Source organism: Polypterus senegalus, chromosome 15, assembly GCF_016835505.1.
Source record: "Polypterus senegalus isolate Bchr_013 chromosome 15, ASM1683550v1, whole genome shotgun sequence".
Lineage (NCBI taxonomy): Eukaryota > Metazoa > Chordata > Cladistia > Polypteriformes > Polypteridae > Polypterus > Polypterus senegalus.
Genome location: NC_053168.1, coordinates 115,577,502 through 115,603,633, shown reverse-complemented (window position 1 = coordinate 115,603,633; position 26,132 = coordinate 115,577,502). Strand labels below are relative to the sequence as shown.

At 40.9% G+C, this 26,132-nt stretch overlaps 4 protein-coding genes and 1 pseudogene across 5 annotated transcripts in view; 3 read left to right on the top strand and 2 right to left on the bottom strand.

Annotated features, from left to right (window-relative positions):
- Positions 1-3,768, bottom strand: part of LOC120515522 — a 30,845-nt gene extending 27,077 nt beyond the window's left edge. Inside the window, exons 1-2 of the mRNA XM_039736582.1 lie at positions 3,284-3,768; positions 2,100-2,396 (exon numbers count right to left, since the gene is read on the bottom strand). Of these exons, the coding sequence (XP_039592516.1) occupies positions 2,100-2,396; positions 3,284-3,692 (706 nt within the window). The 5' untranslated portion in view covers positions 3,693-3,768. The remainder of the gene's footprint in view (positions 1-2,099; positions 2,397-3,283) is intronic.
- On the top strand, positions 1,804-3,266 carry LOC120515814 (annotated as a pseudogene).
- Positions 3,769-7,939: 4,171 nt separating the features above from the next.
- On the bottom strand, positions 7,940-8,363 carry LOC120515827 (histone H2B 5-like). Its single transcript, XM_039737153.1, has one exon. The coding sequence runs from the start codon at positions 8,361-8,363 to the stop codon at positions 7,986-7,988; it is 378 nt and encodes a 125-aa protein (XP_039593087.1). The 3' UTR covers positions 7,940-7,985.
- Positions 8,364-9,736: 1,373 nt separating this feature from the next.
- Positions 9,737-11,709, top strand: LOC120515807. The gene is made up of 2 exons (XM_039737126.1): positions 9,737-10,897; positions 11,100-11,709. Exons 1-2 carry the CDS (start codon positions 9,740-9,742, stop codon positions 11,655-11,657), a joined length of 1,716 nt encoding a protein of 571 aa, XP_039593060.1. The 5' UTR covers positions 9,737-9,739; the 3' UTR covers positions 11,658-11,709.
- Positions 11,710-12,137: 428 nt separating this feature from the next.
- Positions 12,138-26,132, top strand: part of LOC120515820 (histone H2A-like) — a 93,476-nt gene continuing 79,481 nt past the window's right edge. The window contains exon 1 of one of the 2 annotated variants that reach the window (XM_039737145.1): positions 12,138-12,866. In XM_039737145.1, coding sequence (XP_039593079.1) covers positions 12,484-12,866 — 383 coding nt within the window. In that variant the 5' untranslated portion in view covers positions 12,138-12,483. The remainder of the gene's footprint in view (positions 12,867-26,132) is intronic. The other variant, XM_039737146.1, reaches the window with a different exon arrangement.

The window sequence follows — 26,132 nt, the reverse complement described above, 5'->3', positions numbered from 1 at the left end:
AGTTGTTTGCCTTTTTCTATAAGAGAGGAAAGTTATGTCTAAGCCAAGAGATAGAACTCAAAAGTTATGTGCCTTTTTAAAAAGGAGAGAAAAATGTTAAACTAAGCTTTCATTATTTTACATTGTTTGTTCTTTGTTCATGTCTTTTGTCTAAATATCTTGAGGCATATATATATCTATACATTTGCATATATCCATCTTCTATTATCTCTGTGTTATAAATAAATTGAATTATTTTGCAGATTTCAACAAGCGTGCCTTGCAGATTTTCGCTACGGTTTGAATCATAACAAGGAAAGTGAAAGTGTTAAGACTTTTGATAATTTATTAACCTTGTTCATAAATTGTACAGATCTCTTCTGGTGTCCCAGATGGAATATGAAACAGAGGTCCTACACCCCATACCTGCATCAATTTGCCATCCTGGTGTGGGTTTCTTATTGATTATTAATCATAAAAACATCGTAGTCCAACAAACATAGGCTGGTCTTCCACATGTAAAATTGAAACAAATGTTATTTTCACATTATAGGTACTTCAGAATGTACAATGTAGAGTATTAAACATTCTTCAAATGAAAAACAACAATGTGATTATTCCCAAACTTCACATATACCCAGAACCTTTAGTCTAAATTAAGCCACACTGAAGTGCAGGACTGTGGGGTGGTACACTGCCACAATTTTAGGAAACTGAGTTCAAATTTTACTCTAACTGCTACCTGTCCAGATCTCACATAATTTCTTTTGTGTCTTAATGATATTTTTGATTCAGCTCTTCAGATGATCTTTTGAGTTGGTCAATCTATTACCCAAAATGGACCCAGGATAAGAGTAAAAGCATGGCTTGCAATTCAGTCGTTTCAGGTGAAGGTTCGATTCCTGCTTTACACTTGAAGCCACTGGATAAAGCTTCTATTATAATGTTCTCACGGGCTCTCAAATTGGACTAAAGATGTTCTGAAAACTGATGTACAGATAATAATTGGTAACTGGAATGTGTGACTGTTTTCATGCCATTGTTTTTACATGGTTATTTAATCTTAAAAGTATACACAGACAGAACTAAAAGGGATCTATCTATCTATCTGAAAAACTGAAAATTGAAACAAGGTTTAATATACAGTAAGTCACTGGGCATTTTGAGATTTATTCTATTGGTAAAGATGTATTTTGATGTGCAAAAATCAAACCTCCATTTAAAGCTTGTAACGTTAACAACTTGTTATTGGCAAGTTTCATTTCATGAAGCATAATAAAGTTTTACGCACAGGATTTCTGACTGAAAGTTGTTTACTTCACTAGTTTCTTTCAATCACATTTAAAGACGTTTGGTGTGTTAATCTGAACATGACGAGAGCACGGATTTTCTGTGTATTATTGCAAAAAAGATATAAACACTTCTCGGCATCAATTGCGGACCTCTCTATTATTAGTCCACCATGCTTCCAATGTAAAAGAAAAGTACAGTGACTGCGTATTTGTAGTGAAATTCGCGTTCGTCTTGTAACGAGTGACAGCCAGTCGTTTATGCGGTGCCATTCCCTTTCCTGGCCGTTCAGCGGCACATTCTCTCCCAGCGATGGCGAATGCCCTGCTAACAACATGTTTCCTTCGATATGTCCCGGGTTCGCGGTGTCGATTTTTCCCAGTTTTTCTTTTAAAAAAAGTGGATTTTGTGAACGCAGAAAACACACTTGTCAGTCCTCTTGGAATGTACAGTGGGCTGATTGAGTCGGCACGGTTCTCATCACTCTAATATGAGCGGCCGAGTCGCTGTAAGTGACTGAAACCTACACTGAAATCGAGGTGTGTGTAACTGATCAATATGGCAGAAACCGCTCCAGTAGTCCCCGCTGCCGCTCCGGCTAAGGCGCCAAAGAAGAAAACGACCTCGAAGCCTAAGAAGACCGGTCCAAGCGTTTCAGATTTGATTGTGGAGGCTGTGTCGGCTTCCAAGGAGCGTCACGGGCTCTCTTTAGCAGGGCTTAAGAAGGCTCTTATTGCTGGCGGCTACGATGTGGAGAAGAACAACGCTCGTGTTAAATTGGCTGTCAAAAGCCTTGTGAGTAAAGGATCTCTCTTACAGACAAAAGGTACCGGTGCCTCCGGATCTTTTAAAATCAACAAAACAGGCAGAGGCCAAGGACAAAGCCACGAAGAAAAAGGTGCCTCCGAAGAAGCCAGTAGCGAAAAAGCCCGCTGCCGCCAAGAAAGTGAAGAAGCCAGCAGCAAAGAAACCAGCAGCCAAGAAGGCGGCTAAGAAGCCTGACGTAGCCAAGAAAGCCACTAAAAGTCCCAAAAAAGTGAAGCCAGCTGCAAAGCCCAAAAAGGCAGCAAAGAGTCCAAAGAAGCCCAAGGTATCCAAGTCTAAAGTGGCCAAGACCGTGAAGAAGGCTGCACCCAAGAAGAAGTAATCCGTTTACGTGGATTGATAAATGTACATCCGAACGGCTCTTTTCAGAGCCCCCATATTGTCTAAAAGGGCATGTCTATATTTTGGCCTACTGGCCCAAGAGTGAGTGGTCGTGGTGGGTTGTGTCTGTTGAACCGATTGCCTTCTACCACTTGGGGTATCTTTTTAATTGATGTAGTGGCAATGGCAGTCAAAATACTTATTACAGTGCACGCAGTTCATTCCTTGGCTATTTGTTTGTTACAAAGCGATAGACGTAAACGTGGTTCTGTACAATCGATTCAAAGCCTACCAGGTCGGAACAAAGGCAAAACAACCCCACAAATATACGAACGTTTTTTTTTAGTACAGGGTTGGCCCATTGTGGGAAGTGAGATATTGTCGGTTTCAAAATGAGGACATTGTCTTCGAAGAGAGAATGTGGTGGCTATGCGAAAGTCTACCTTTTTTTGGGGTGATCTGGGACTAAGGTGCGGGCCCTTCGAATTCGGCCGGTCTAGCGAGCTAAGAAATGCATTTTCTGAACTACTACAGTGGTCTAAGGGAGAGCGAGCGTGTGATCGAATTCACTTAGATGTTTTTCGAATCGCTACTATGAAGACAGTCCCGGCAAAGTTTCTGCGTCAGAGAGCAAGCCTTTCGCCCTCTAGGTATTAGTTTAGTATTAATAGGGCTATTGCTACACAAACGTGGTTCTATAAAACCAATCCTCACTGGCAGGTTTTTAAAACACGTTCTACATTCAGTACAGGATGCACACAACAATGTGTTAACACGTTTGATTACACATAGGGAATTTATCTCTTCGAATAGAGCTTGTGGTGGCTCTGAAAAGAGCCTTTTGTTCCCCTCTCTCGTCTGCGTCCTTAGGCGCGTTCCCCTCGAATGCGGCGAGCCAGCTGGATATCTTTAGGCATTATTGTTACTCTCTTGGCGTGGATGGCACACAGGTTGGTGTCTTCGAACAGACCGACCAAATAAGCCTCACTGGCCTCCTGCAAAGCCATGACAGCCGAGCTCTGGAATCGGAGATCGGTCTTGAAATCCTGGGCGATTTCTCTGACCAGTCTCTGGAAAGGCAACTTGCGGATAAGCAGTTCAGTGGACTTCTGGTAGCGACGAATCTCTCGCAGAGCCACAGTGCCGGGCCTGTAACGGTGAGGCTTCTTTACCCCACCGGTAGCAGGAGCGCTCTTACGAGCAGCTTTAGTAGCAAGCTGCTTTCGGGGAGCTTTACCGCCCGTAGACTTGCGAGCGGTCTGCTTAGTTCTTGCCATTTTTCCGTTCTTACAACTGCAACTTCAATGAATACAATCAAAGAACTAAATGAGGAAACAGCTAGACGAGGCGCATTATATCAAGATATCCGTGCTTTCTGATTGGGTGACAGAAAAGGGGCCGGCACTGTTTTTAGCCTTGTCCTAAAAGTCTCCTGTCGATTGCTTATTTTCAAAGCTCGGCGCGAAATTTAAATGTTTCTCTGCTTTCGCGCCCTTAGCCTCTAACGGCTGCTGCCGTCAACTGTTTACAGAAAGACAGCGTGTTCAACGCCCTTTACACTCCTTTACAATTGTGTTGGTTTCCCCACAACCCCCAAATCAGTAAGGGCGACGGAGGTTTCCGTAAAATGTTTGTTACAGAATAAGGCACTTGGAAATCGCTGTAGAGAGATAAACAGAACACAACTGGATACGGCTGTTAGACGATCAGTGATTTCCTAGTTTGAATTTAGGAAAAGGCTACTGGAAGGAACGTGGAAACGACTGTGAAACGCATACGGCACATAACGTGTTTTGCCCTGTAATGCCATAGCCAAGAAAATATGACCTGATGGTCAGATCAATCGAGTGGACTGTTTACATCACAAGTTGTTTCCAAAGCTTTTACTCTCTGATGAATGCTTCATAACAAGCTAATGATTGCATTAAACAATTTAATTGAATGAGTGCTAGAAACCATTTCCAACGTAAATCTCTGTAAGGCGCAGGTGTCGGACTCCAGTCCTGAAGAGTCGCAGTGACTGCAGGATTTCATTCTAACCATCTTCTTAATTAGTGACCTGTTTTTGCTGCTAATTAACTTCTTTTGCTTTATTTAATTATCCTGACTCGGGCCCCCTAGTTGTCTCTTTTTGGTCTTAGTAAGGTTGATCTCTCAGGTCACCAAAACATCTTGACAGTGTTCTTAGAAAAGACAGAAAAATTAACAGCTTTGGAAGTGTCTGCTATGGCAGAATGAGAGCAGCAATGAGCCATGGAATTAAGCAATTGGTTTAATTAACAGCAAGAATTGGCTTCTCATTAAAGAACTGGTTGGAGTTAGAAATCCCAGTTTAGCTGGTTATCTGTTGGCTCATTTCACGTCTCATTTCTGTTTGGCTGTCATTTAATGAAGAAAGGAATAAATTCAGAGGACTGAATCCTTAAAAACAACGCTATTAAAATGAAGGGAAGGGGAGTTAATTAGCAGTGAAAACTGGTCACTGATTAGGAAAAGGGTCAGAATGAAAACCTGTAGCCACTGTGGCCCCCATGACTGGAGTTTGACTCCCCTGCTGTAAGGGGAAGAACATCTATCTATTTTTGTGACCCGTTTAGCCAGGGCAAGGTTTCAAGGCACCTGGAGCCAATCCCAGCAGTCCATCACCAGGCAACACACGTATGGGCAATATCACTTTTCTCAGGTTGTAGGCTCCTGTCTCTAGGTGATAGTTTAACTGCTATCCTTAGAGGAAGAGGAGGTCAAGGATGACAGGGCAATCAGTGAGAAGGTTAGTTGGAAGCCTGGAGTTGGAAGTTTCGACCATGATATTGTGTGATGGTAATGGATGTTGTGAACTGTCAGTTTACTGGGCAGTCTATGCCCTCTTCGTCACTTATAATCATAAACTGTATGCACAATTCAGTGATAAGCTTGTGGCAGAAGGAAGTCACCCACCCCATGTTTGCCGGCATTACTCTCTAAATCATGTGTAATATTACATGACTTGTAGTTGTCAGGTATGTCAAATTTCATGACCGTTTGCTTCTTTCCTCACCTGAGGATGTCAGATTACACTGCCACAAATTGTAGCACCTACCAAATTACCTGATTCTGTGATGACTCATCTCTGTTTCTGAGAGCCAATAACATACTGCCTGAAAGACTCAGTGCTTTGAAAAAAAGACCTACAAGTTAGGTTTGCAGTGGTGTGTGTCTGTAGTCCTTATTTTTTGGAGACTGAGGTTAGAGGATCAATTGAGCTTTAAACACCTGGGAAACAGAAGCCTGTGTTGATACCTTTAAATATTTTTTTTTTTATTGTATCTGCTGTTCATTAAATATTGATGTCCTTTCCCGGGGTTTCAACAATACTCACAAGAGCTATGTTTAACTTTATTATTTGACATAGTCCAGGGAGACAGCCAACTCTTGTATTGGGTAAGGGTCCATGTGATTGGTCTCTCGCTGTTCTTCCATTGAACTGACCTCCCGGGTGGGGTAAGAAACCTTGAACCATCCCTGCCAAGATGCCAGTCCATGAATGGTGTCCATGACACATCCCATATACACACTTTCATCTATTATGATGGCACAGAGCAAACTTGTGAAAACGAAGTGCCCTACCTCTTTGCTCATTTAAAATTTAGGAAAGGATTGCTTAGTGAAATGAAGTTCGTGTTGGCCATTTCCTCTGTGCTGACTAGAAAACCCACAGCAGATCTATTCAGCTGCAATTGACAACTATATGTCTGTCATTCGTCAGGTATATATTGCACTGTACATTTCTTCACCAGAAAATATTCTTCTTCAGATAATCAAAGCTACTATGAGCGAGTTCCTAATGCTGTCATTTATGACCTTGCATTAATTACCCTTAGGGTGAGATGGTCAGAATGGATTTTGTGTCTTCATGATTGTGCGGCCAACCAAACTGAAATGTTTCCGTCTTACTGCTTGTTTACTCTAATCTGACTACATATGTGAACATGGTGCCTGGTTTCACAATGTATGGTCCATGCATTAAAGTGTTAAAGGTGTGCCTGCTCTCTGATTTGTACTTGGTCAGGAGCACTTTGTAAAAAGAAATTGTGCTCACTTAACAAGCAAAATCAATTGTTTTCTAAGATTTCGGCCTCAAAGCTTATTCAAGAGTGATTTTTTTGTTTCTTTCTTTTCTTCTTTTTTCCCTATTGCAACTTCTTTTGTTCTCTTTTTAAGTAAAGACCATTTAGCAATCTGTTGTTAGTGGAACCAGAAACATTTTGTGCAGGATTAAGTGGGCAGGTATTTATGTCTACAGCCTTAGGAGCAAGGCAGGAAGAAATATTTTATTGATGGATGGATGTTTTGGCTTTTGTCTTTTTGACTGGAGGCTAAATTGTCTGAGGGCAGCAATGTGAACTGTGTCAAAATTGATATACAGTGGATAAAAAGATTTTTTTCTAATATGGCCAGGAGCAGGCAACCAAAAAAATAATACTCATTGTTGTAAAGAGGACATAGTAAATAGAAAATGTATTTGTTATAATTATGACAGAAAGATATCATAACCAAGGAAATCACTTTCATTGTTTGTATTGCCATGAATTCATCCAGACTTAGCACAACAAAAGCAAAACAAATTTTTATTGTGAATAAACCTGCAATTTGGTAATTTAAAAGGGCACGATGCCATTTTGGTCACTAAAAACAAATGGGTATTTAAATAGGTGCACACTTTAAACAAAACCGAACGCAGTGTTTGCCCAAATTGCTGGTAAGTGAATTCAAAACGAGGTTTGCGAAAAGTAGGTCGTCTAGAATTTATGTAAGGCGAGGAAGTTGCAATTCGACTATATTATAGTAGATGTCTGGACGGGGTAAAGGGCTTGGCAAGGGTGGCGCAAAGCGTCATCGTAAAGTGCTGCGAGATAATATCCAGGGCATTAACAAATCCGCGATCCGTCGTTTAGCTCGACGAGGTGGCGTGAAGAGAATCTCTGGTTTGATATATGAATAGACTCGTGGCGGGCTTAAAGTGTTCCTGGAGAATGTTATCCGAGATGCTGTCACTTACACAGAGCACGCTAGGAGAAAGACCGTAACTGCTATGGACGTAGTATGCGCATTGAAGAGACAGGGTCGTACTCTGTATGGTTTCGGAGGCTAAGAGTTTAAAAAACAAATCCTCAAAGGCTCTTTTTAGAGCCGCCCACATTTTCTACTTTAAAAGAGTTTCTTTGCATTTCCTGAAAGATGGTATAAAGCGGCTTGTATTTACGCCAGCGGTAAGGAGAGGTGTGCGAGTGTTACGCATAGATCTCCGACTACTCGTAATGCGCAAATCAAAATGTCTGCAGTTCTCTGGGCCAGTATGAAGACGTGTAGGTTCGAAGAGCCTGCCTAATTTAGACAACAGGGCAGTTTTAGAGCGTTGAGCTCATCTGTGAACTGGAGCGGGAGCTTCTGGTAGGGAATAGGAAAACCACAGAATGCAGGCAAAACACGTGAAAACATTTGGCAATAATGTCACATTAGGTGGAGCTCTTTTCTGAGTATGTGGGTGGCTCTGAAAAGAGCCGTTCGCTTTTAAATAAGTATTATGCCGCTTACTTCGAGCTGGTGTACTTTGTAACTGCCTTAGTACCCTCGGACACGGCGTGCTTAGCAAGTTCGCCCGGTAGCAGGAGTCTCACGGCAGTCTGGATTTCCCGGGAAGAAATGGTCGACCGCTTGTTGTAATGTGCTAAGCGAGAAGCCTCACCTGCGATTCGCTCAAAGATATCATTCACAAATGAATTCATTATTCCCATCGCCTTGGAAGAAATGCCAGTGTCAGGGTGAACTTGCTTCAGCACCTTGTACACGTAGATAGAATAACTTTCCTTCCTGGACTTTCTACGCTTCTTCCCACCTTTTACTTGGCTCTTAGAAACGGCTTTCTTGGAGCCCTTCTTCGGGGCAGGGGCTGTTTTCGGCTCAGGCATTATTACTCACACTACAGATCAGCAGTTGATTAGCACAACTCCTTGGGTTTCTCTCTTTATAGCGAGACATGCAAATTGAAAGCGCCACAGGGATACACGTAGCCACCAATGACAGGAACACAGCTGTTTCCCTCCTTTCAGGAGCAACCGTTGCATTACCGAATAGGAGGAAATTCGGGCGCACACTTTTGCATTAAGTTTTCTGTTTCCGAAAGTGCATTTCAATGTATTGTTTTGTTCTTTAACACGATGCAATGTCCCCTTACCAGTTAGACCGAAGACCGCGTGTGGTGGATGAAATTAGTATCAGCTCACAAAAAGAGACAACACAAAGAAACTTGCACATAATCGCAAGAGATATTCTCATAAATGAAGTAAAGACCTGGGCAACAGTATGAGAAGGCAGCGCCAGTCATTCGGAGCAACACATTAGTGAAATCACAATACTTCTACTTTGCCGGTTCGTATTGTATTTTGTAAAAGAGACGGGAGCTTTTTCTCAGGAGCTGAATTCGTATAGAGTCCTACAATGAGGTCAGAAAATCGCTCACGAGGGAGCTACAAAGGAGAATAGGGAGCAGTGTGTTCTCAATGAATTTATCTTTTTTACCCCACACATCGCTTTGAATAGGAAAGCTTTTTAACACTAGAACTCCCAGGTTTTCCTGACCCCCTCAGCCCTACCAGAGGTAGGCCAAATGGCCCCTTGGTTTGAAACTAAAAACTCAATCACCGACAATTGGCTCCCATTCATTTGTAAATGGGTGGCCCATTGGAATGTGTCACTTCCCTTCCCCCCAAGAACTGCAAACCACCCATCACCTGTGAGGCCTGGCACATTTGCATTTGCTTACTCAGAGTAAGACACACATTCACAATATATGGAAACACAAGTCAAAATTGAGTGAAAACAGAATGAAGAGTTGGTAATAGAATAAAATGAATAGAATGAAAACATTCAGTCTCCAATGTATATTTGTATAAAAATGTCATAAGATGAGTAAAGTTGTGGTCCATGGTTTTTGACATGCTCATACACATACAGAATAAAATGTAAAAAAAAGTGATCTGTCCCTCAGTTCCAGGTTCATCTCTTCATCATCTTTCTGCCTTTTGTCTCAGTGGCTACTTTCTCACACAGTCTGTCTGTCTGTATCAAAGTCTAAGTTTGCAGCATTTGCAGACCCAGTGACCATCGTTCCTGCATTTGGCAATGGAGTTCCTTGGCTAGTAGTATCACAATCTTCTTTTTTCCTTTCCACCCTGTACATGCAAATCTAGTGTTAACATCCTGTGGTATGTGGTATGGGTGACTGTGGGCGGGGCTGTGAACTGATGACAAGCTAAACTTGGGAATAAAAGGGATAGTTTACTACATGCATTCACAATCTTCTTCAAGAACCTACGGGTACGAACAAGCCACAAAGATGCCAAGAGGTTACACTCCTGCCGAGGCTTTGGTTCTGCTGCAGAACATGGACCCTTGTGACTCGGATGGCGGGGAAGTATCCATTCACTTGCAAGAGTGTTCAGACTCTGACATGTCTTCAGGTGATGAGATGTGTTCCGGGTTAGACAGTATAACTCCTCCAAAGAAGAAAGGTCGGCTGGAGACACAGACCACACAGAAAGGTTCCAAGTATGAGACAGCAAAAGATGGCACAGTGTGGGCTGAAGAAGAAGTGGGGAGGCCACTCCCTCATGGCCAACCAGAAACATATACATGTGATGGAGATCCAACAGAAGAAGTCAGAAGAACTGTCAAGAATCGCTTGCAGAGCTTCTTGTTTTTGGTGAATTGGGGCATCCTTCACACTATAAGAAAATGTACAGTTCAGCATGGCCGCAGGATGGAAGCAGATTGGGACATGTCTGTCTATGAACTGATGGCATTCATCTCCATCCTTCTCTGGAGAGGGGTGATCAGAATTCCATCACTGGCTGATGCATGGTCGGAAACATTGGGGATCTCGCACGTCAAGAGCACGATGGCCCGAAACCGCTTCCAGGACATCATGAGACATCTACGCTTTGATGACAAGGACACACGCACTCAGCGGTTAGCAACGGACAAGTTCGCAGCAGTTTCAAACGTTTGGCAGATGTTTGTTACTAACTGCATCAAGTCTTACAACCCGGGCCAGCACATCACTGTCGACGAGCAACTTTTTCCAACCAAGTCTCGCTGTCCTTTCCAGCAGTACATTGCCTCAAAACCTGACAAGTTTGGGATCAAGTTCTGGGTTGCATGTGACTTGAAATCAAAATACATGTGCAATGCTATCCCTTATCTTGGAAAGGACCACAGTCGTCCCTCTGGGGAGAGACTGTCCGAGAATGTGGTAATGAAGCTGATGGAGCCTTTCATGGACAAGGGAAGAACTGTTACCACTGACAATTACTTTACATCATTGTCACTCGCTGGACGACTGCTCAGCCGGAAAACTACTCTTGTTGGCACCATAAACAAGATTCGTCGCGAGCTTCCACAATCAGCAAAAGAATCTTCGGACCGCAACAAATTCACCACACAGGTATGTTGTCGTTATTTTTATCTATTTTTATATATATTTTATCTATTTTGATTAATAATTACTATATTTATATAAAGTGCTGTGTTATTTTTCCTTTTCTTTTTTGCACCTAGAGCAAGAGCTCCAATTTCATTGTGTTATTATACTGTATATAAAAGTGCAATGACAATAACGTTTTATCTTTTCTTATCTTACTTATCAGGTGTTTTCAACCACTGGCACCACACTCACAGTTTATGCGCCCAAGAGGAAGAAGACCGTCTGTATCCTCAGCACCATGCACAACATAGTTGAGATTGGGGATAACCGAAAGAGGAAGCCAAACACAGTCACTGATTACATGAAGTGCGGCGTGGACATTATGGACCAGAAGGTTCGACAGTACACCGTAAGCGCAGGAACACGGCGATGGCCAGTCGCCGTGTTTTACAACATGATCGACATGGCAGTGATGAATGCTCACGTGCTGTATCAGGCATGCACCGGAGTGAAGGAGAGAAGGGTGGACTTCATGGCGCAGCTTGCAACTGAGCTTGCTAAGCGGTTTATGCAAGAAAGGATGGTGGACAAGGAGCAGCTGCTTTTGCAACAACCTGCCACACCACACCCAGGGAAAAGGGCCAAGTGTCAGGTGACCGTCCAGTGCAAGAAAAATAATGCAACCTTGCGCTGTGTGGACTGCTACAAGTACACCTGTGGGAAATGCAAGAAGGAGACTGACTGGCAGTGCCAGATATGTGCCAACAGATCACATCAATGAACTGATAAAATACTGGTCACTCCCACACACACACACACACACACACACATACACAAATACCAGATGTTGCACATTTATGTAAATGTATATTTTTCTATTAGTGGTTGTAGTTTTTATTTTGTATTTTTTTGTTTAAGAAAATAAACGCTTTGAACTTTGGAATCTTTGAATCAATTTTTTCTAGACCAGTTGTACCCTTGGTATGGCCCCTTACATATTGCTCCTAGATGACTGTGATCCCTGATTGTATAGTCAGTAGCACCTTGTAAGTCGCTCTGGATAAGAGTGTCAAGTAATTGCCACATTTACAGAACAATGGCAACCGTTCACACGTGATTAAGGATATTAGGTAAAAACAACCGGGCCGAATGGCCCCTCTCTGGTAGAGCTAGGGGGATAGGGCCAAATGGCCCCTCTCTGGGAATTCTAGGGCCAATGTTTTTTTCAACATAGAATTTAAACGTCAAACTAGTTCGTGCAGTGCAATCATGCGTAAAATGAAGTACATTATAAGGGACATGAAATAAAGAAAGGGAATTCAGGAAGAGAGACAGAATGTACAAAAACGAACAAATTGCTGGTGTATCATGATCAAGAACAATAAGCACGCTCCACGCTGTACCCTTTCTCGAATCTGTAGATTTGAATTTAATGCATTGCAAGGTCGGACATGCTTCGGATTCGCTGCCAGCTGAGTGACGTAAAAGCACAAGCAAATCACCAGTCTGTTAATTCAGTCCGTCGCGCACAAAGGGCGCCTTTATAAAAATGCAACACCGGATCCTTGGGTCATTTTGTTACAGAGAGTTGTTTTGTATATCTGAAGATGTCTGGAAGGGGAAAGACCGGTGGTAAGACTCGTGCCAAAGCTAAGACTCGCTCTTCACGAGCTGGTTTGCAGTTCCCAGTCGGCCGTGTTCACAGGCTTTTGAGGAAAGGCAACTATGCCGAGCGTGTGGGCGCCGGTGCTCCCGTTTATTTAGCTGCTGTACTGGAGTACCTGACCGCTGAAATTCTTGAGTTGGCTGGGAATGCGGCCCGCGACAACAAGAAAACCAGAATTATTCCTCGCCATCTGCAGCTAGCAGTGCGTAACGACGAAGAGCTCAATAAGTTGCTGGGTGGCGTGACCATCGCCCAGGGTGGTGTGCTGCCTAACATTCAGGCCGTCCTTCTGCCCAAGAAGACTGAGAAGCCAGCTAAGAGCAAGTAAGCTACGGCGATACGTTTATCATCAACAACGGCTCTTTTTAGAGCCACCCATGTTTTTACACTGGAGCCTTTATCCATTGAGCTACACAATTCTACTATAAGGGCTGTTTTTCATAGGTTTTTAACAAGTATAAATGTGCCTTTTTATACATTGCGCGCTGCTTGTGTGCCTCTCGGGAATTGTGATGGTAAAAATAAAGCCACGTGAAGTTTTGAGGCTTTCTTTCTAATCGTGCCGAAAAAGATTCGAAGCTTTGAAGCCTCAGCCCATTATGAACAGCGACATCTGGTGAATGGTGATTAACGGAGGTCAAGGCAAGCTCAAGAGCGCAAGTGAAGCAGCACTCACTGTTTGTCTTATGTCACCAATGAAAGGTCAGAAAAGTCTGTGCTCATTTAATTCTAAGTTTCTTATCCATTTATGCTATTTATCTTTTAAAAACCATGTCCACTGTTAGTCGCCATCTGTCACCAAAACTCTCCAAATCTTTCCTCACAACCCAATATTTGTTGGACTGGAATCTATCTTCTCTCATGGAGGACCGAGGCAATGCCTCTCGCACTCCTTCATCTGTGTTTTTTTTTTTAATCTGTGAGATTCATGTTAACTTATCTCATAGCAATCAGTTTTGGCTGTTTGGTTAGGGGTTGTGCGAGTTCCTATTGCTGAATTTTAGGATGGTTTAGGTGTTTAGTCATCCAGTATTGCCCTTGGTCTTTTGTGTTTCTTGTATTGACATTTATCATATTGGAGAATCCCTTGAAGAGTTTTGTTTGGGTGAGTTTCTAGTTGGGTAAATAGTTTGATAGAATTCTTCTGAATGGACTGTTGAATCAACAGGGATTTGGTGTCTTGATGAATCAAGTCGTTGGATACATACCATGTTGCGTTGAGTGCCATTCTTAGAGCTTTGTTTTGGAGGCACTGAATCTGACGGATGAGTACATTGGAAGCGTATCCCCATACTGGTGCTGCGTACAGTAACTGAGCTCTGATGATGCTTCTGTACAGAAGTATTTTGTTTGTAGTGTTCAGGTTACTTTTTCTATTCATCAGTGGGTACAGTTGGCCGAGTGATCTTCTTGCTTTTGATATACTTTTAGTGATGTGGTTTCTCCAAGTTAGGCGGTTGTCTAATATAACTCCCAGGTATTTTGCCATGAAATGGGACGACCAAACATTGTTATTGTACCAGGTGGTGGTTTGTGCCTTCTGCTACAAAGGATTGCAGTGCTTTTTTTCCGGGTTGATGCTGATTCTCTATGTTTGAAACCATTGCTCCAGGGTTACGACTGCCTCTTGTAGTCTTTTTGTGACAACCCAGGTTTGGGTGGATTTGTAAAGTACTGCAGTATCATCTGCATATTGAGTCAGTGTTGTGCTACTTGTCTTTGGCATATCACTTACAAAGATGTTGAAGAGGATTGGTGAAAGTAGTGAGCCTTGAGGGACACCGGCAGTTATTTTCTTGAGTGATGACCTGATGCCATTTAACTTTATCTGGAATTTTCTTCCTTTAAGAAAAGAGGCTGTGAGGTGAACTATGTAATTTGGAATACCTGCTTTAATCATTTTGTAGAGAAGGCCTTTGTGCCACACTTTATCAAATGCTTTGGATACATCAAGGAAGATCACCCCGGTGGATCTATTAAGCCTTCAGTGATGTATTCCACTACTCTCAGGAGTTGATGAGTGGTCCAGTTCTGAAGCCAAGTTGTCCTTCATTGATTATTTGTAGCTGTTCTGTATATTTTTGAAGTCTTTTCAGTATTGCTTTCTCAATGGTTTTAGCAAGAGTACTAAGTAAACTGATTGGTCTGTAGTTCTGTGGGAAAGATCTGTTTGTTCCTGGCTTAGGCAAAACTATGACATCAGCAATTTTCCAGCATTCAGGGAAATGTCCTAGTCTCATTACCGTGTTGGTAATGTTGGTTATTGCGACGATTGCTTTGTGAGATAGTGCTCTGAGAGTAGCATTTGGGATGCCATCTGACCCCGGAGCCTTCTTAGTATTAAGATGGTCAGTGATGTTTCTGATTTCTGCTGGAGTAGCAAAATCAATGACTTCTGGTGGGTTTGTTGATAAAAAACTGGTTAGTTTCTTTATTTACTCTTTCAATGTGTTGGATATCTGCATTTTCAAAGTTTGGTGAGCACTGGAGTTCCTAGCTGTTGGCAATAACTTCTGCTTTGTCTTGGGTGGTATATACAAGTCCGTTTGGACCATGCAGGTAAGGTATAGGAGATTGTTTGTTGCGGAGTGCACAGGCGATTTTCCATTTGGTACCTGCTTGATGTTCCATTTCAGATAAGGTTTGTGACCATTTTTGATTCCTGATATCATTTAGTGCTTCTCTGATTTCATTTGTGAGTGTATTCATTTTTTGGCGGTCTTCTGGGTTACAATGTTTTTGCCACTTTCTTCGAATTCTATTCTTTTCTTTGATTTTCTCAAGTAGCCAGTTGGGAATAGAGGACAGATTATTATTGTTTGTATTATGGGCTTTGTATGAAGCATTTATCATTGCTTGCTTGATGCAATGAGTAAGGCCTTTTGCTGCATTTTCTAGCTGTTTTGGAGTGCTGATTGTTGGTAAAGGGCCCAAGGATGATTCAAGTTTTCTTGTGAAAGCAGGCCAGGGTATTCTTTCTTTTGTTATGTCATTGTGGTTTTTGGTGAAACTGTTTGATCCATGTAACTCCAGAAGTACAGGGTTGTGGTCAGAGCTCAGTTCTGCAATGGAGCTGATGAGTGGAGAGTGCGTTATATTTTGGAGGTTCGCAATATCTATTACATCAGGTCTGTAACCATTGGGGAGGAACAGCGTTGGTTCTTCTGGTCCTATCACTATTAGATGGTTTCTGTCAGTAAAATTGATGAGAGACCTCCCTCGTTTATTAGTAGTTTTGCTGTTCCAGGCTGGATGTTTTGCATTTAGGTAACCTGCTAAGATCGTTGGAGTATTTGATTGGGAAAGTAAATCCAGTTCTTGGACAGGTAGGTCGTTCTTGGGACTGTTGTATGCTGCAATTATTCTCAAAGGGCCATCTTTAGTATTTAGCATCATCGCGTTTGCTTCTAATGTGTTTAATTGTGGTGTGGGTGATTCAGAATGATCTATTCCTTTTTTGACAAGAATGGCTGTGCCTCCTCCTTTTCCTTTAATTCTGTCGCATCTGTATACAAAGTGTCTTCTTGTTCTGAATTCTGAACTTGGACGTAAATGGGTTTCACTTATTAGCATTACATCAATTAAATGCCGATCCAAAAATTCTTGAAGTTCTTCTTTTTTGTTTTGTACTCCATTGGCGTTCCAGATGGTTAATATTAAATTATTTGGTGTGTGTAGTAATTTAGGGGCCATCAGAGAAAATTTTTACAACAGAAGGAATTGAGGACAGGATTATATTTAGAATATCTGTGCCAGTTCTTGCTGCACATAATTTATTAATAAGGGACTTTGCAAAATTTAGTAATCTTCTGGCTTTGGGACTGGAAAAAAGATCTGTTAGGTTTAAGAGAGCAGAAACGTCATATTCCTCAGAGGGACCGGCAGGGGTAGCCCCAGGCCTGTTTATCTGAGAAGTGAAGTTCCTTTCTAAGAGCTTAGTGGATGCAATTCGCTCGGCCTTCTGCCCGTCTGTTTTGTTTACTTTATTGTGACGCGATCCGTTTGAAGTAGGAGGTGATGGATTTGCAGACTCTATTAGGCAGGTGTCTTTTCTTACAGCGTCAGCGTAGCTGATTCCTACGGAGACTGCTCTGGAAGGTACTGATGTGGGTTGTGGCTGCTTCTTAAGAGGATTGTACATACATCCCCTGTAGTTTGCTGGGTGATCCTGACGGCAGGTTGCCTTTTCTTCTCTTGGTTTGTTGCAATCACGTGACCAGTGGCTGTTGGCATAGCGCACACATCTGGGTTTATTATAACACATATTGGCAGCATAGTCAAATCTTTGGCAACGATGGCATTGACCAATCTTGGGTTTATTAATTACATTTTCCACTTTAACACGTAAGAAAATTAAATCACTAATTTGAAATATGCGCTTACCTTCTTCGTTTCTTGTTAAGTTTACGAGCATCAGTGGGCAGGGAAGACGCTGAGGGCCTGCCTTCATTCTGCACACTTTAATAACAGGGAAGCCTCTTTCTTTAAGAGCCGTTTCTATGTCTTCTTCACTTACAGATGTGGGTATACCACGTATGAATACTTTCAGTGTTTTTTCCGATTCCAACATCCAGGAGTGGAATTCAACGTTACTGTCTTTTAGTAAGTGAGAGAGCGCCCTGTAGTCATCAGCGGATTGTGGTTGAAGACGAATGCCGTCTTTAGTAGTAACTGCTTTAGAGACTGTAATGTTTCGTCTTTTCAGTTCGTTGTTGAATTGCAACCAGCTTTCCGAGGAACGGAGAATAATTGGCGTGACTTTGTTCATGCGGCGCTCAGTGCGGTCTTGTTGTGGCCTTTGCTAATTGTCGGCATGTGAGAGTGGGTTTGAATCTTCATACAAAGCTTCCATTTCCGATGTTAAATCGGTCAGTGTGCTGAAACGATTTCTGAGCGGAATATCTTGCTGAGGGGAATTTAGTAATGTCGGTTTTAGCTTCTTCCTATCGAGAAAGTGTTTGGAAGGAGAGATCTTGTGTTTTCCTTTCAAGGATGTTACAGGCAAGAAGGAATTTTCGGTCTCACTGCTGTTATCGTCTAAGTAGGCATTATCGTCCATTTCTGATTCGCCTTCAGAGCTGAGATCAGACAGGGTTTCGGGGCGACCGGAGTACACCTTTGGAAGGTGTGCCCTAAAGTCATTATTTGGTACGTGTTAAGACTTTGAGACGTCTTGTCTTCTCCGGGTGAAGAGTCAACGGCGTATGTGTCGTGAATCTTGGCGACACATTCGCTGATTTCTTCCTCGAAGTCTCCCATTCACCTGGGAACTGAGACTTTTGAAAAGGTGATAAGCACCAGGGTCGAAAGCAAGCTTGAAAATTCTGCTGAATCTTCCGCTTTCAAGTGTCAATTTTCGAATCGAATGACTTAGAATCAATTTGAATCGAACACCACTACTATGAATGATTGAGTCTTTTCTTGAATGAATGAATGAACCGGAATGTCACTACTTCCCGGCTTTCTGCTTTTAAAGGCAGTCATGCAAAATACACTTCTGTTTGAGTGAATCAGTCTCAATATTTGTTGAATGAGAATGATGCATTTTATATGCTTGTTAATTTAGCGCCAAAGCTGTCAAACCAATAGCTGTGAAACACTGATGGCGTTTGAAGCGTCCAAAGGACCATATGACAGTAGTGTTTTGACACTAGCTCCGACACAGTGATTTGACTCACTATGCTTCAAATTGACTGACACAAGCTTCCACACTTTGGTATCATTTTCCCATCTCTAGAGAGCAGCCACTTCACATGATTCAAAATCACCCAGGGAAGAATGCTTTTAATGTATGTTCTCAGAGGAATTTGATGTGTATTAACACTTACCTTTCCTCAAGCTCTGACATACAGTATATGAACATAAGATTGTTTTTGAAATATCTATGTATGAAACAACTCTCTAATCACACCCCTAACCCCCTTGCTAGGGACAGCCCATGGTGGTGAATGGCTGGCTGAAAGTTAACAGGAGCAGGAAAGATAGACACCTTTTACATGTTTGATGTGCAAGTAATTTTCTCTACATGTTTTCTTCTGCATAAAAGATGAAGTGCCAAAGTGAAAGTCCTTTTCTGCTCTCAATCATGGATTGCTGTCACCCTGGACATAAGGTTTGTTTTCTCATCAGAATTCAGGAAAGCAGAGCAAGAATATAGAGATCACTGGGCCTTCCAAGCCTAATATAAATTTGTTGTAGATTTCTTGATTTTCTATGAAAACTGAGTTTATCTTATATACAGCATATGAGGACGAGGAACCATCAGGTGACTCGTGGGATGGAATCTTTGTGTGAGCTCAACTATTGGAGGGGAGTGTGGTAATATCTCAGCTGTGGGATGCAATGACCTCCTTCTCCTACGCTGTGTACCTTGTCTCTTTGGTCAAGCGGTTTCTGGCTAAGGTACATCATGGGGTGATCAACACCACTGAAGATTTGGATTAATGTGGCACCTAGGCCATCGTCCATGAGATTAGTCAAAGGCAAAGCCCACACAGAGAAACAAGGCACAAACCTCCAATAGTACCCCACCAGACCTTGGAAGGCTTGCACATGCCTTTTTGTTTGCTGCTTGGGACAGTCACAAATGGCAGCAAATTTGGACCATTGCAGATTCACCTGCCCTACACCTGTCATATAGTATAGGAATTTAGTCTCAGTCATATCGGAGTGACATTTTTTGGGATTGATTCTGAGGCTAGGTGTTCCTCCCAGGTGCTGGAACAGATGACTGTGTCATCAAGGTAGACAGGACTGTAGGTTTCGTGGGGCAGTAGCAGTCAATCTACCAAATGTTGGAAGGTCACTGAGGCTCCATGCAGCCCAAAATGTTGGACTCAATACTGCAAATGACTGGTAGGGCTGCTAAATGCCATCTTTTCCTTTGTTGAATCTGGCAGTGGGATCTGTCACCAACCCTTTGTAATACTGAGAGTGGACAGGTGATCCTATGGAGTCAACCACCCTAGTAACAGTATACAAAGAACCTATAAAATGGTGGCACACATGAGAAAACAATATGATTAGAAAGGACAGGACAACTTTGCTATTATAACACAAAATCAATTTCAGAAATTAAATCAGTTAACCCCCTCCCCCAAAAAAAATCCAATGGGAAAAATATTTTGAATAAAGTCCAGAAGAATATGAAAAAAAACAATCATAATAATACCAGTTCTTTAAGACAGTTAACTAAGATTGCATGATCAACTGTGTCAAAAGATAAGCTCAGGTCTAGAAGGAAAACAATACAGTACAGTATTTCAATCTATCATTTCTTAATCTTACTTAATGTGTTTTTTTCTTAATTTTCTACGCATGGTAATTTAGTGGTCTTAACTTTCTTTTTATTATATCATTTCATTTTTTTTTGCTAAAATTTGGCAAATATTTCTGCTTTGTGTATCACCATATTTTAGAATGTTTTTGGCTTTGATAGCCATTTTGTGGGTAGCAATGTATTTCCATTGCCATCATGTGCTGCCAGGAAGTTGCACATTGTTTAATTTCCAGAATGTATGTAAGGAGACTGTGTAATTCTCCTGGTCTCCAAGTGAACCATACAACTGTTCTGTTCTACTTCAGCCAGGGTTCCATCCCTGGCTAAAGTTCCTATCTTTATATCATATCTTTGCTTCTTTTTGCTTCATTTGTTTGTATTAATCTTGTTTATGTTGGTTTATTTTTGATTATGTTCATATATCCATGCCTTGGTTATGTTCCATGTGTTTTGTGGGTGGTTCCCCAAGAGGTGAGGTCATTTACCAGTCACCACCAGGAACTGTTTGTCTCCCTATAAATCCAAAGGATCTCCAATAGTTGAGTGTTACAGTAAACCTTCGTTTATCGCGGTTAATTCGTTCCAGACTCTACCACGATAAATGAATTTACGCGAAGTAGGATTCTTTATTTATAAATCTAATATTTTCACAGTTAGAGCATAGAAAACCTGTTTACACCCTTCTAAATACGTTTTTTTAACATTATTAGAGCCCTGTAGACATGAAATAACACCCTTTAGTCAAAAGTTTAAACTGTGCTCCATGACAAGACAGAGATGATAGTTTTTTCTCACAATTAAAAGAATGTAAATATATCTTCCTCTTCGAAAGAGTGCGCGTCAGGAGCAGAGAATGTCAGAGAGAGAGAGAAAAGTAAACAATCAAAAATCAATAGGGCTGTTGGGCTTTTAAGTATGTGTAGCACTGCGATAAAGCGGCCGCAATGAAGGGATCAATGTGAAGGTAGTCTTTCAGCATTTTTTAGAGAATCGTCCGTATCTTCTAAGCAAACAGCCCCTTTGCTCACACCCCCTCTGTCAGGAGCAGAAAATGTCAGAGAGAGTGAGTGAGACAGAGAAAAGCAAACAATCAAAAATCAATACGGCTGTTAGAGCTTTTAAGTGTGCGAAGCACCGCGCGGGAAGCATATGGTATATCATTGAGGAGTTTTATTTAATCCGTAATACGTGCTCTGATTGGGTAGCTTCTCAGCCATCCGCCAATAGCATCCCTTGTATGAAATCAACTGGGCAAACAAACTGAGGAAGCATGTACCATAAATTAAAAGACCCATTGTCCGCAGAAATCCACGAACCAGCGAAAAATCTGTGATATATATTTAGATATGCTTACATTTAAAATCTGCAATGGAGTGAAGCTGCAAAAGTCGAAGCATGATATAGCGAGGGATCACTGTATAGTGATTTTTCTATGTCTTGTGCTTTTTGTGATCTGTCACATTTTCACACTGTATATCAACTTTTCTTGGTATTTCATTTTGGGATTTGTTTGCTTGGGTTGCCTTGTATTTCAGGTAAATCAGTTACGTCTTTTGAGCTTCACTGCAGGACACACCATTTTGTGTTTTTTTTTTTTAAGAGTTTCTGCTTGTCCTTTTATCTAGCTGGAGTTTGGAAGTATATCACCCTCTAGTGGGCAGTTTTGGATGTACATTTTTGAGCTTGCATACCATGAGGCTCCTAGTAATAACCTATTTGTGGTGATAGGGTTTAATGTTCTAAAAGTGTTTCCAGGGCAAAAGACTGTTCAGGTGTAAGTTTTTACATTAGTTTTTGGATTTACTGTACATATTAGGGTTAGTTCATTTTCGATTTTGTTTTGACATCTATTCCTCTGATTTATTTTTGACCTCTTCATATTCCTGAAGGACACCAAATATTTTTTAATTCTTTGTAACTTAATGACAAAAGTTAGAAAGGGACTTTTTAAACAGTTAATTCAAATTCAAAGATCTGATAAACTAATCAGATACAACTTTCTACAGTTTAAAAGACTAAATAAAAATGAATCAGGCAATCAAGTTCTAAATTATGCTTTATTATTTTGGTTGTATTGCATCAGTGTTAAAATAAGTCCTGTTAATAATAGGTGTGGCAGACTGCTGGGACCCATGCCCTGCTGGGACGCCCCTTTGTGACTAGATCTGGGGGAGCAGCCATAGGAGCCATGTTACCTCCCTCGGTACCTTTGTTGGCAGCCCCCCGGGTTGTGTCGAGGCCACTTTCATGGAACACAAGAGCACATCTTGGTTGGGCTCTGTGGCCTCTGTTACAGGTTTCTGGCCAAAAAAAAACAGACAAATTGTAATTTCCAATGATCAAACAACATCAAAACAGGAATACCTAAATGGAGAGGACATTTTAGACCTTAACATTGTCTGGAGGTTTTTGTTTAAAACATATACAGCATACACAATGTTAAAAACCTCACGCTGTTCAGTTTCATTCGAACTGGTGTGGTGCTGAGGTGTTACCCGTTGCACGGCTGCTCTCAGGTCCTAATTTGGAATATTCAGGTGGTTCGCTGTGTGGTGGCATTTGGCAACGCACTAGCAGTGCATGCTCCCAACTTCTTCCTCCTGATTAGGTCTGAAACCAAGCATAAAAAACTAAAAGTTTCTTGCAAGGCTCATTCTTGCACACACTCCACAATTAATCACATAAGGCAATTTTAAAACTGCCAATTAACATTGCATTGCTGTTCAGTGTCTTAACTTCTTCTGTTCTGCACATATACCCCAGGAGTGCTTGTAGCAGAAGAATACAGATCAATTCATCATCTGACCTGGTAAAGCTAATCTAAAGTGTGGTGTAGTCATCCAGTCCACAGGGGTCTTATAAATGTTTGCCTGTCACTAAAGGCACCATTTGCCTTTTTTCTGGGGCTAATAAAACTAACTGCTGAAATGAAGATGCTTATGTAACGTTTAGTACTGTCAGCAGGAAGTTTCCTTCTTTTAAGCATCCAAATTCACTAATTTTTCAAAGACATTGCATACACGCATTTTACACAGATATCAGATGATACAAATATACAAATGACAGTTCATTGAAGCAATAATAATATTAAAGTCCATTGTTTCAGTGATATGTTTCAACAAATAAAATGTGTTTTGTACAGTCCTTAACTGAGTTCATTTATATTAGATTAATTTCTGAGTGTAATTCTAGTTCCCAATACGCTGGTCTCCACTTAATAAGCACTTGAATCTGTGATGAAAGATAAAAAACAACAAAAAAAAAAAAAATCAAAATTATAATTATAATCATAACACAAACAAGCAAATAAATGAATAAAAACCAAAGCTGCATTTATCAAATAAAGCATAATATCATAAATGAATGAGTGTGTGATTTCAATAAGAAATTATACATTTTTACATTTGTAGACACAGAAGGGTGTTAAACTAGAGGTCTAGGGTCCATTGGGATGTAATTGATTACCCATAGCAGATAGAGTTCTTTATTGTAACAGGCTTCCCTATTAGCCTTTTCACAAAGCTCATCAGTTTCTTAACAGAGACCTCATTGTTTATTATTTAATCCTTCTTTGGCTTCAGGTTGCTCCAGAAAGCAGGATCGCAGTTTACAGCCTTGACACAGCATATGTAATTTTACACTATTCAATATCTCTGAATGAGATTGTTCCGATTTTCACTGGCATTGGTATGCACTTTGTAGGTGTGCCTATCAACAAGGTGAGGCATTTCAGTAATAAAATATATTGTATTATATAACCATATAACATTTATACTCAGAGTTATTGTTATTAAGTGTGTGAAAATTTTAATACTATACTCTTAGAACAGGACACCTTAAATTTCCCTTGGGATCAATAAAGTATCTATCTATCTGAAAAATTAAAACAATAAAATATTATACTATAAAGTATAAAAAATTAATAAAAAATACTTTATTATTCTTTAAAATAAATAGATGTTCAATCACAAAAGGAGAGTCCTTCCTTGCATCTAGAATATTCTATTAAGCCATATATAATTGTAAGTGGGGATTGATGTCTGCAGGACCAGCATCTGCTCTATGACTTATTGTGAAACTATGTGACAGCTCTTGATGACCCCAGTTTAAGGTTTGAAGTTGTATATTGAGTGGCCAACATGATGACACAAGGGTTAGATTTGTTGTCCCACATTGTTAGAACACTGAATTGTCTTCCATGATATTACCCCAATGAGGTTTCCCTCTCTGTGATCCCCACTCATCTTCTGCAAGTCTCTATTTATCCAATGCTCTAGGAGTATCCACCTGCCTACTTGAACTTTTCCAGGCTTAGGTGCAACACAAATGTTCCAAGGGGGTCATGGAATATAGAGCTTGGTGTACCTGTGTGACATTTTATTGTCAATCACCCATCCTGTCCCACCTGTCTTCAGGATAATATGTTAGCTGCTACAATACAGATTGCACCCATGACCAACTGTGTGTTGGTATTGTGATAATGCTTGGGATTCACATATATATGCACATCCACACTTGGGGCAAAGATCTTAATGTGAATGCTGATTTTCATGAATGCAGCATTGCTGTAATGTTACCTTATCTGTGATGGTGGAGAAATGTGTAAATAATGTAACCTGCAGGGGGCACTCCCTCTTCCCAAACCTGACACAAACAGACGCCAGGCACAAGTCCAACACCCATAAAGGCCTTAATCAGTGGGAAACACTTCCCAAATTGTTTCCCACCAATGCACAGTACAAAGGCACCAACCAGCAGAGCCAACAAAGCAGACAGCCCTCTTCTTCTCTTCTTTCTTTCTTTTTCTCTCTCTCTCTCTCTGGCGGCACCCACAGAACTCAACAGGGCCGGGCCGAACTCCAAGTCTCATGGAGCATTGTGGGATTTCAAACCATTGCTGCATCCCAGGGGGCTGCCATTTAGCACTCTGGAGGAGGTAATGCCTTGTGCAAACTCTCTCTCCCCTGGTATTTCCAGCATATGGACATCCCAGCCAGGAAAGGGTTCTGGCTGTCTTCCACAACAGGCATATTCCCTCATGCATTGTAAGGCTATTCAAAATTTGGTGCAAAATTCAAGAAATGGTTGGATGTGATAAACACAAATAATAACTATTACAAAGCTACTTTATCCCTGTGGTCAAAAAAATAGTATTACCAACACATAGCTTCTCCACATTAATAAATCAATCACATGACATACAACATTTATTACAAATATTATTTCATCTTTGTTAGTTCAATATCTTCTTGCAAGTTCATTGTAGTCCAGCATTTCCAAAACATTAAGCCTTTCTTGGGATGGTGTTTTGATCTCTGCCTGAATGCCATCTCCTGGCTGCACCTAGCGAGTTAGGAAAGTTCATAAGTTCTCCTAAATTTACATGAAGTTAGGAGTAGTTTCCTAAATTATGAAATCTGATAAAATGTTTTTGCTCCTACTTCTAAGAGTAGGACTAAATGTGACAACTGATATATACAAGCTTTATGTTTACAGTATATAAAGCTAATAAGTCATTTTGTCAGGCTCAATGGATGCTTTAGTGCACTCACCCTGCTAAGAATTGCACGTCCGTCTGCCATTTTTCTTTGGTTTAACCACTGCTCCTGACATAAACTCTGGTCCTAAGCAAGCCTGTTTAAAAAAACAGCTTCATAATTTACCACAGTGTTCTGGTCAGTAACTGACATGTTTTGGTCAAACATAAAGAGGACAAATTGTCCCCACATACAAGATGTGACTGCATATTATATGATTTTAATTTTTGTTGTCTCATTGGCATTGACACATAACAGTTTTCTTTTCAAACTGCACCCAGAGTTTAGTGGCATACAATGAAAGAAAACAAACCAGCATGAAAGTGTTTTCACATTATGCAAAACATAGAAGCTCCATCATTCCATTTTCAGGATACATCTTTCAATTAAAGGATTGTGGCAAGACTGAGACTATCTTGAGATCACTGCGTACAAAACCTGAATTCAATGCCAGTCCATAACAGGCTTCACTTAAACTGAGTCAATTTACAGATGTAGTTACTCTTGGATACAGATTGAAACTAGAGCTCAATAAAAAAAACTTTCAGATAGTAGGAAAATCGGCAGTCTTCTACAAGACTCTGGGCTTTCTGGAAAAGAATGTCTTAGAATAAAAGCATCAGCAGCTAAGCAAATCAATAAACAAGATAGTCTTAATATGAAAGATGCTCTTTGAAGTAGAGATTAATTGAATAATTGATTTGATCATCAGCTCTTGAAGAGATTTACAGTATTCGTGTTTTCTCTTTTCAGAATGATTCTGGTTTCTCTGGT

What these genes read in the sequence shown, in the direction of transcription:
- LOC120515827 (XM_039737153.1), bottom strand. Translation starts at nt 8,363, where the DNA reads ATGCCTGAGCCGAAAACAGCCCCTGCCCCGAAGAAGGGCTCCAAGAAA.
- LOC120515807 (XM_039737126.1), top strand. Translation starts at nt 9,740, where the DNA reads ATGCATTCACAATCTTCTTCAAGAACCTACGGGTACGAACAAGCCACA. An exon ending in GCAACAAATTCACCACACAG is followed by an intron (nt 10,898 to 11,099) that starts GTATGTTGTCGT and finishes CTTACTTATCAG; the next exon opens with GTGTTTTCAACCACTGGCAC.